Below are 10,881 nucleotides of genomic sequence, written 5' to 3'. Positions count from 1 at the left end.
TTTGAACCTGACAAGGATGGAAGTTGGATTGGAAATATAGGGATTACACTAACAATAGTATAGACTGACTGATGAGTTTTTTCTTCTACGCCATAGTTAACAAATCTACTTATTATATAATCTCAAATGTAAAATACATAATATGATAAGAGGCAGATAACAAACATTCAATGCCATAGCAAAAATTGACTTCAATGGCTTGATGTGTTTTTAATACATCTGCAGGCTCTTGAAATGAAAAAATTTTAATATTAAAATTACAACTGAACTTTTCCATGGATTAAATACATTATGCAAGGGTCATCTGGAAAGTAAGGTGGTAACTATTCAAGCGACGAGGTGAACAGCGCAAGGGCGCCGACTCCCAGCATGCCTTGCGTATGAAATGACGCCATTTGCAGTGAAATCGATGTAGAATGCTGTTTACTATGCAATTTAAGATGTTCGTAACAATTGATTAACCTGCTGACTGTGAAATACTATCAGTTACATGACTTTTTGCATTAAACAGCCGCTTATTGCAATACTCTAACTAAACTTTAAAGTGACATACAAAATAGGCAACATGGCCTATTGACATCTGGAGTTCTCTTCTTGCATGACAATGCTAGACTCCACTCTGCCATCCAAATCCAAAATCTCATCAGAGTTTGTTGAGAACAGATTGACCACCCGGCGTACAGGTGGCACTGAGCAACTTTCACTTTTTTCACTACTTAAAGTAGTTTCTCGGCGGTAAGTGCTTCAACACCGATGACGAGGTGAAAGAAGCAGTTAAAGATTGGTCAATCTAACATATGGCAGACTTCTAAAACATCAGCATTCAAAAGCTCATAGACCGTTATGACGAATGTTTAAACAAAAATGGAAACTATGTTGAAAAATAAAGAAAGATGTCAGGAATCAGATAAAACAAGTTTATTTTTTTATAAGGAATTGGACCTTACTTTTCGGATAACCCCCGTAATTTTCTTCTATAACATATTGCCAACTTATGTATACATTCAGTGCAACTGATGTACATGTGCACTTTGCATTTCTTCACAGTCATTATTACTGATACACTTTTATATTTTATGCACCACTGCTGTCCATCTTGAATAATTGACCAACTATTGAAATGATTAAGCCATTGCATTATATAACAGGTGTGTGAAATACGAACATACTTTACCTAGATCATTTTTACGGCAGTATTTCAATACTTCCACAACATTTTTATTTCAAATAAATATTTTGTGGAATTACTCTAAACGTCTTCACTATTAGTTTAATGTTGCCTAATCATAGCACTTTTTAACGAATACAACTATTCCATGCAAAATCACTATTTAACTATTTAACCTACTCCTAAACCTTGTTTATAGAAGTATTTACACCATGGCGTTCTAGATATGCCACTATTATTTTTATGAAAATTATAAAATGGACTGTAAGAAAATTTGTAATAGTCGGTTACCTGCGGCCTGGAGCAGAATTACCCAGGAAGGGGTAGGTGGTGTCCTTGAGCCTTCCCTTGATGAGATCCTCCAGAGTCTCCCTGACCAGTGGTACGTGCTGAGTGTACACATTCTCCACACCCTTCAGGTCCTGCCCATATTTAAAACATTCAATTATTAGATTTTCATGGTTTAATATATGTTGTAAACATACAGTCACTCAATAAGAGGTATGTAGAATAAAGGAAATTCATATTAGTTTTTCATTACGTTAATACATTTTCAACACCAAAATTTTACCTTAAAAAGTCTTTTTGTTATCTTGACAACCGTCTCCTGAGACATGATGTTTCTCTGCAGCTGAATCTTGGGAACTGCCGTACTCAATAATATTGACTACCATCTACACAGAAGGAAACAGTATTACACACACCTTAGATAAAAAATATTAGCCAGACCATTTATATTATATTTGATTTTTACATTCTATATGTTTAATTTCTGCAAGTTTATAGACATACATTTTATGAAGCTCCCAACTGCAACTGCTTAACATTCCAGCTTTATCTTTTTTTTTAACCTTCAAAAAAAATTTTTTTTCAAAAAGCTCTACTGACACTGGTGATTTAGTTTTATACGTAGACGCACCTTACAGTAGTTATATCCGTATACCATACCACGCGTTATCAGACAAACCGATGATAAAAGAATAGCACTGGTTGTTGATTTATTTTTGGTACAACACGCAGTCCCAAACTGCTTCCCAATGTCATAAATCAATATATTTACGCATTCTCCCCAAACATTCATGGTGCTTTTGTGAATCATAATGTAGACAATAAACTAAAATAGGACAATACAGATATTCCTGTACGCCCTGATTACCACAACTCCAATATTGTACAGACATATATATGGCGCACTCCAAGGGTTAGTATCAAGTCTTTATTGCAAATATTTGTTATTTATTATGACAATATTCATATGAGAAAGTGTTTTTGTGTTAAATCAATGCACTTTTTTAAAATTTTGAAAAATTTTCACAATTTCCCTTCTGATCAAATTTTTTAAATTTAATTGGTTTTTAAATTATTTAAATTTTTATAACATTCTCCACTTAAAAATAACACACTTTAATTTTCCCTGAAAAAAGCAAAAAAAAAAGCCCCATAAAGGTTCCACTTTTAAGGGGTTTTTAGTCTTTTAAAATTAAATTTTTTTTTGTCCCATATATGCCTTGGTTTTTTTGGGTGTCCCAGGGCCCCTGGGGGTTTTCCCGGGTTACCACCACCCCATACCGGTAACTCGACTACTTTTTTTCAAAATTCTCAATCAATTGGGTTTGGGTAAAGGTGGAGTTGGTTTAATTTTTATTTTTAAATTAAATTTAAAAAATTTGTTTTTCCAACATCCAAACAATTTGACAGCCCAAGACCTTACTTCCCTTCTTTTTTTAAAAGGTTCTAAAATGAAATTCTGAGCAATACCTGCACAAAGAAATCCGTTCATGGCCCCAGGATTGATTTTTTAACCATAAAAATAATGGGGCTTCAAAAAATTTTGAACCTTCAAAACTTTGTGTTATTAGTTTGTAAAGGTTTTAGTTGTAAAGAAATTTTAAGTTAAAGCTTGGAAATTTCCATAAGTTTAGAAACCCCTAGGAACCATAGAAAATTGGATTTAGCTGCCTTTTATTTTGGGATTCATTTCATTTGGGGCATGAAAGTTCAAACTTATCTGATGGGTTTACGTGGAATTTTGGGCTGGTGCCTGGTTATTGAAATGGTTTTTAAACGGCCTGCTAAATTTGGTTCCCCAAATGGAAATTTTTGAAATGGTCAAAGGAAACTAATTGTTAAAGTTTCTCTTTGATTTTATAATTTTTTATGTTTTCATTTACCCCCAAAATTTAAGAAAATTGGCTGGTTCCGGGCTGTTATTTGGGAACGAATTAAGGATGTTTAAAAAACCCAAAATTTTTTTACTTTTTTTAAATTTGTTTTTTTTTAAAAATTCTATTATTGGCCTTGCTTTTTTGGGAATCCAAGGTTTTGTTCCTATTTTTTTTTGATGTCAAAAATTTTACCCAAAGGATTTTTTAAAATTTTGAAAAAATTAAAGTATGTACGGTTAAAAACTCTTAAATTTTGATCAAAATTTGGTCCCGTTTTGGGTCCCGGGCAGGTTGGGTCGAAGCAGGGCCGGGCTTACCAAACGGAGGGGCAAAAGGGTTATTTAACCCCCAAAAGTTTTTAAAATGCAAGTCGGTTAAAGTTAAACTGGCCCAAAAGAATTCGGGGGCTAGGTTAAAAAAATTTAAAAATCTTACAGATTCAGTTGGTTCCCGAAGGAGGGGCTCAATGAGTTTACTGTTTTGCCTTGATTGGGGCCCTTCAGGAATAAACTTTAGGTTGTTTCAAAGAAAAGGGGAGAGTAAGTTGATTTTTTGGAAATCCCCCAAAAATTTTAATACTTGCGAGGCGGGCAAAAGGCTTGTTCTGAAACAACCGCACGGACCGTGCTGTTATCAAACCTACCCTAACAGTCACAGAAGGACCTTAACAAAATTTTCCCATAGGGGTTGGGTGAATTTGGGGCCACCTTTCTTCCGGGCCAAAAAAATGGGCCCGGAAAAAAACGAATGTTGGAAGATTGTTTAAACCAAAACAAATTGAAAAAAAAAAAGTATTTATTGGGAAAAAAAGATTAACATGTAATATGTAAAAGATTTTGTATAGATATTTTAATTTTAAAAAAATTCAATTTAATGATTAAAGGGTTTTTTGGTATATTATGATTGGAAGGGGGGAAAACTCTTTCCAGAAAATTAAAAGAATTATCCAAGGTTTTTGGAAATTTTTCCCCCAGGGGGTTTAAAAAAATAATATAAAATTTTAATTACCTCTTGCATTTGTTTTAATTTTTAATAACAATATAAAAGGTAAATTTTCTAAAATTAAGGTTTAAATCGGTGATTTTCCAAATTTATAAAAAAAAATTTTAAAAATTTTCATCTAACAATAATTATTTTATTCAAAAGCCCTGATACAGGGGGTTTAAACCCAACTTTACTTATTTGAAAGTAAAATCCTTTGGGTTGATCTTGTGTACATGGAAAGTTTTGGTTTGTCTTATTTTTAACATTTTAAAAATTCTCAAAATACTGCAACTTCTGCAATGGGTTTCAAATGGTGGGGAAAAAACTTTTTTTTTGTTATTTTAAATTGAAATTTTAAAAGAAAATTTTTGGAAATTTTTTGGCAGTTTAAGGGGGGGAATTTATAATGTTTGCAACCAAAGTTTAACAAGACAATTCAAAAGTAAAAATAAAAATATTTCGGAAATTTGAAATTATTTATTCCCAATGGCTATTTTTAAAATTTTTAAAGACAAACTACTTTTTTGATGTGGTTTCCTTATATTGAAATTTTTGGGAAGTAAGGGGGAAGAAATTGGGCAATGTAATGAAACCTTATTAAGGATTGGAAAGAAGGTTGTTGGGAATTGCTTTGTTTAAAAATTTTTAAAACTAACAACTTAAAAAGGGAAATATAAAATGGGGGGTGGGCTCCGGGAACATAACCTTTAATTGGGTTCCTAATGAAAAAAATTTTAATCAAATTTCTTCCTTGATCAAAGGGGGGCCAGTTTTTATTTGTAAACATTTTTTATCCCATTTTTGAATAATGAAAGATTCTGTTTTTTTTCAAACCTTCTTTAAATTTAAGTGAAAATGAAAATTTATTTTTAAAATAATAAAAAAAAGTAAGGAAAAAATTTCCCATTTTGAATAAAAAATTGAGGTGGGGATTTTAACAAATTTATTTTTTATTTTTGGGGGGTTTTGTGGGTCAAGGTTTCATTTTAAATCCTTTTTCCGGGTGGCTTTAAGGGTGTTTAATTGGGAAATTTGAAAAAAATGTTCCGAATTTTAATTTATTAAAAACCATTTAGTTACTAAAAAGTTTAAATTTTAAAAATAAAATTTAAATAAAGAAATGAACCCGTTCATTAATAATTTTTAAACAATTAAACTTATTTTTTTAAATTTGCCACACAAATGGTTTAGCATAGACTATTTTTTAAATTAAAAATTTTAAAAAAGGGTTTTTGAAAATTTTTAAATTTCTTTGGTAAATTGAAATTATTTTGTATCGGAACCCGAACATTATTCAATAAAGGGTTTATTTAAAATTTTAAACGGGACATTTTTGTTAAAAAAAAGGAAAGAACAATTTTGGGGTTTGGGAGTTTATTTAATAAATTACCCCAAACAATTAATGACATACAATAAACTAAAAATTCAAAAGGGGAAATTTTTACCTATGAAAGTTATAAACTGTCTTAAAAATTGAATTTTTATGATGAACTTTGGGCAAAAAAATCTTTTTTTATTTGTCTAAAAAAATTTCCCAAAGAGCTTATTATTAAAAAATGCGTTCCCTTTTTGGGCCCCTTATTTCGACTTTCTACCCACCCATACCAGAAATCCCAAAAACCCCTTTTCCTGTTTGGGACCTATCTAAAAAACTAGTGTACTCTTCTTAATTTTTATTTAGGAAAATTCTTTTTTTTTTAGTTTTTTTAAAACTCCCCTGGGCAAACTTAACTTTAAATATTTTTTTTTCAAAAAATTAGGATTTTTTGGTTATTGTGTTTAAGGGTTCCCGGGGATTTTTCGGGAACCTTAAAAAAGTACTTTTAAATATGAAAAAAACAAAAAAATCCAAAAAAAAATTTTGAAAAATTTTTAAGTTTCTAAAACCCCTTCCCTGATTTGGTTAACTTTTACCCTTTACCTTCAGGGTTTCAAACCAAGGATTGTAATTTAAAACATGGCCCACCTTAAGTTTCTCGGACAACAGTTTCCCAAATGAACGAAGCCAATTTTAAAATTTTTTTAAATTTAGAAAAAAACCTAATCAAAGGTTTTTTGTTAGAAATTTTGGTTTTAGGAAACACTCCATGTTACTCTGGAATAAAACAACTCAGTTTGCCCCTTAATTAACTCCCAAGGAAGAATCTTTTTTTCTTTTTAAAATTTCATTTCCCCAATAGGGGATTGGAACCTAAAAGGCGGAGTTCTTCAATTCCCCCCACTGCGGACCAAGGGGGGGTGCCTAACCGGGAACCTTGGCCACCCCTTCGTGGGGGCAAAAAAAAAAGGGGAAACCCAAAACCAAAGCCAATAAAGGTCTGGTAGCACTTCCAATATTACGAAGGTCTGCTGATCAAAGGGCCTTTGCTTGAACTCCGGGGGGTGTGCGGGCAAGGAAACCATGGAAAATTATGGAGAAACAATGGGGATGTTCTTTCCATTTCCCCCCTGGTTTTTACCTTCCCCACCACCCCTTGCTGGACCCAAACCTCTACCCCTCCTCTAAGTTCTTGACTCTGACCCTAGGGTTTTTCACAAGTCACCGAAGCTTTGGAAGACTAAAATTTAAATTTTAAAAACCAAATCCTAACCTATACTTTCCCCTTTGGATTTTCCCAAACCAACCAACCCAGGGTTCTTCTTCTGTTTCCTGGACAAGGTCTGTAAAGTTAAAAATTTTCCAATTAGGGGAATGGACCGGGAAAGGTTTCATTTTCCCCTTGAAGCCGGGTCAATGTCCCCGGTCATAAATAACTACAGAAATGGGGCTGCTCCTTTTCAGTTTCTCTTCAAGGGTTTTGTCTCATTAAAAAGAAGGGCTTAAAAAAAGAGGGGACCTAAAAAACCAAAGTTAAAATTTTGTCTTTAGGTTTATCCCTGAAAAGTTGGGAAGCTTTTTTTCAACCTAAAAATTTAGAGATCTTTGGGAATTGCCCGGAAAACGGGATGGATAGTAAAAGGACATTGTGTTTATCTTGCCTTTGATGCGGGTCTATTAAGAGATATTGGTGGGAACCAAGGCATAAATATTTTATTTTGTAAGCCTTGATGAAAAACAAAAACTAACGAGTAACTTTTAATTTCTTCTAGAGGATCTATTAATAATTGTAAAAATAAGGTAAACCGTACTTCGTAATAAATAGAAGGAAGTTTTTTTATCATTCACAAAGGTTATTGAAATGGTTTAATGGCGGTAACGAAGGCCTCTTTATCAGATCAAGGTTTTCCGCTCAACGAGATAAAATCAATCCTTATCCAACCCCCCTATTTAAAAGCTATTAAATTGGAGGGTAGGTGGAAGGTTTGGATGTTCACGAATAGATAATTTAATTGGTTTTAGAATGATAAAATGGGTCCAGAAAATTTCCATTAGGGGGAGTGATTGGGTGGAACTGCGGACCTGGTCAAAAAACTAATGTTAGGGCCTAAATATGAACACCTTTTAAGGGGAAAAACCATTTTGCTCTGGAATAAGCCTAAGTTCAAAACAAAAAATTGGGGGTAACAAAAGGTAATGACCGCTAGTCACTTTACTACCTCAGGTCCCGGTTTATTTGGGTTTAACCTGGGGAAAATACACTTTGGGTTTGGAACTAAATTTTTGAAGCCACCCCTTTTGCAATCTTGAAAAATACGACACTACGTCTGGAAACGTGAGCAGCACCAAATGTTTTGGGGTAGCGGCCAATTGGAAAGGGATTGTCACTTAAACCAATGGCAATTTCTAAATGTTTTTCATATCTGCGAGGGAGGAATCTTTGGTCTTAAGGCCGAAAATCCCCCCCCTTAGTACTATTCAGCCCCCTATTAGGGGTAATACCAAAGTCGGGAATTTAAGGGGGGTCTTACCCTTTAGGAGGCGGATTTTCGCCAAATCTTTTAATTCAGTTACTCGTTCTAACTGAAAACATAAAAAAGACTGATGAACATCTAAAATTCTAAAGAACCCTTATGAAAAACATGCATACCAACATGGATACCTGTGTCAGCACCCCCAACAAATAGGCGCCATGAAAGCACCACCCAAACATTGAGGGCTTTACAATAAAATTATGGGATCCCCGACTCTCGAGCGTCTTTCCTTTTGGGCATTGTTCAGCACGGGGCCGTTCTCATTGAAGGCTTTGTCCCCAAAGGGACCCTAAGGAAGGAAATCGTCAACTTTTAATTTAGTATTTAGATTCAAATTGAGGATTTATATGGTTTTCGGATATTGCGGATAAGTTTAGTAAAAGGAAAATAAAAGTTGTGTTGATAAGAATATAATTTAATGTCAACTGGTTAAGGGGGCTGGAATCCTTAGGCAGTGTTTTCCCTTTGGAAAAAAACTGAGTTTTCTTACGTCCAAACTTGGGGGTCAAACGTCAAATTTTATTCTAGATTTAAAGAAATGGGATTTTTACATATCCCCCAAAGCAAGGGACGTCGGCCGGCCGAGACTGCGGGATTATGGGATAAACCCTATTACAATGGTTTTAAAATTTTAGTTGTAGGTCTCAAATATTAGTCTTTATTTGGGAAAAAGGTGAACAATAATGCAATTTGAAATTACAAGTTTGGCCAATTTTCGTGAGCAAGAGCTCCACAAATATCCTTTAGGATTTGCTTTGATTCTAATAAAGCTGGGCGCAATCATTTTCGAATGTTTACTTGGGGGAAAGGGTCAAAACGGGAACCGGCCCCAAAACTTAACCAAACGTTTTCGAATGTTCTCAAATAATTCGGAGTATTAATAACCTTTTTGATTTTTTCCCGAGATGAGGATACAAGTAAATAAATAGGGTTTGTTGTTAACACAATGTTTGTTTTTAGGAGAACATATGATTTTAGAATCCCTAAACGCTTGCCATTTACGGAACTGCTATTTCAAGCAAAAATTTCTCGTGCCAAATAGCTTCACCGAATTCAAAAAAAATCGAATAATGTAAAAGTCAAGTTTTAGTTGATAAGCATTTAATCACTTGTGGATGCTTAAAATCTTCAACTTGATACGCAACTTTGTCCCTGGTTGGTGGGCCATAGGATGGTCAAACCCCAGGCTTAAGGTGGTAGATCCCTCACGGTCAATTGGTAAAATCGCTGCTCAAAATAAAAAATGGTAAAAACCCCTGGTGCGATCACCAAGAAGCTATGGCCAAAAGATTGTTATGTTTTTGCAGGCTTCCCGAGTATGGGCCAATCGGTTACAATATTCCTTGTCAGGCCACCATTTCGAAACACTAAACATTAGGTTTACGATAGATCGGTGTGGACTCTGCAATAATCTAAAGGGGGAATGAAAAAATATGGAGTAAATTTTGGGGAAAAGAAAATTTTTGTGAAAAAAAACCCAGGCAGGAGGGTTAGAAAAAAGGCCAAAGAGTTCCCTCGAACATAAGGGGCCAATTTTTTTGAAGAGAAAAAATTTTTAAAAAAAATATCTTAAAAAATGTTTTAAAAATTTGGTATTTTTATTGAAAAAGGGGCAAAGAAAGTTTTTCCCCCTGCAAAAAAAACAAAGTTTGTCATAATGTTTAGATCTTTGATAGAATTGAATTCTAAAGGGGTTAAAAAATGATTTTTTAATCGGTCTTGGGGTTAAAGGGGGACTTGAAAGGGAAAACCAAAAACCAACCCATAGAAAAAAAAAATTTAAAGTTGGATTATTTCCCTCCTTGTTACACAACCATCTTGATGTTGGTCTGAAGTTCTGTCATCTGTTAACATTACATCATACTAGTCAAAATTCCCTTTAAATAATCTTTGAGTCCATTTTTAAAATGTCTGATGTTTGTTTTCCCATTCATTTAATATTAATTCAAATAAAAGGTCTTAAGCAATTTACATCTGAAAACGTTATTGTTACAATATTTTAAATTAAATTAAAAAAAAAAATATGGGTTATTTGTGGAAGCCTGGAGTGCCTTCGGTTAAAGAAAAAAACCTTTTTGCGTGGTTATGGGGACCTGGTAAAAAAAAAAACTGGACTCTATAATATTAAATAATTAAAAAGAAAAGGTTTTATTAATTTTGTACATTATTAAAATGGTAATGACTAAACAAACCAACATTCAAGTTTAAACATAATCTGGTGTGCAATTTTTTTTGACTTCCTCATTGTTGTGTGAATATTCAAGTTCTCTTTCATTAAGTATTGTGAACTCTTTAAAATGTAGTTGTTGATGAAGCGGAAGAATCTGCAAATGATGATAACCTTTTTGGGAAAAATTTTAAATCGATTGTTAAAATGAATATAAAATAATCACCATGCAGAAAGGGGATATTGGCTTGGGGTGGTCTCAGAGCCAATAAAATTGCCATTAATGAGTGGTAGCATCCCATCCCCCCTCTTGTAATGCAGAGGGGTGCCAGTGTGGATTTTACAACATTTTAATCCCAAGGGTCTAAATTAACCAGAAAACACCCCCTTGGTTAAATCCTTTAGAATAATTAAGTAGAATTTTACTATAACATCGTATAAGAAAAATGGGGCCTGAAGTCATTTGAAAATAATAATTTGATGTGTGTTTAATAGCACTTCAGAGGAAATTTTATTTTGTCAAAATTTTTATGTCCATCTGTTTC

The 10,881-nt window shown here is 33.5% G+C and overlaps 1 protein-coding gene across 1 annotated transcript; it reads right to left on the bottom strand.

The window, feature by feature from the left end:
* Positions 1-1,439: 1,439 nt before the first annotated feature.
* Positions 1,440-1,985, bottom strand: LOC124373272 (vacuolar protein sorting-associated protein 45-like). Its single transcript, XM_046831656.1, has 2 exons — positions 1,740-1,985; positions 1,440-1,590 (listed from the first exon to the last, which is right to left on the bottom strand). Exons 1-2 carry the CDS (start codon positions 1,782-1,784, stop codon positions 1,456-1,458), a joined length of 180 nt encoding a protein of 59 aa, XP_046687612.1. The 5' UTR covers positions 1,785-1,985; the 3' UTR covers positions 1,440-1,455.
* Between the last annotated feature and the right edge of the window lie 8,896 nt (positions 1,986-10,881).

This window comes from Homalodisca vitripennis, unplaced genomic scaffold (assembly GCF_021130785.1).
Source record: "Homalodisca vitripennis isolate AUS2020 unplaced genomic scaffold, UT_GWSS_2.1 ScUCBcl_5215;HRSCAF=11840, whole genome shotgun sequence".
Lineage (NCBI taxonomy): Eukaryota > Metazoa > Arthropoda > Insecta > Hemiptera > Cicadellidae > Homalodisca > Homalodisca vitripennis.
This window is presented reverse-complemented; position numbering and strand designations above follow the sequence as displayed.

Bases quoted from the DNA above. Each gene is read 5' to 3' on its own strand.
- LOC124373272 (XM_046831656.1), bottom strand. From the start codon at position 1,784: ATGTCTCAGGAGACGGTTGTCAAGATAACAAAAAGACTTTTTAAG. The intron at 1,591-1,739 runs GTAAAATTTTGG...AAATATGGGCAG, and splicing joins TAACAAAAAGACTTTTTAAG to GACCTGAAGGGTGTGGAGAA.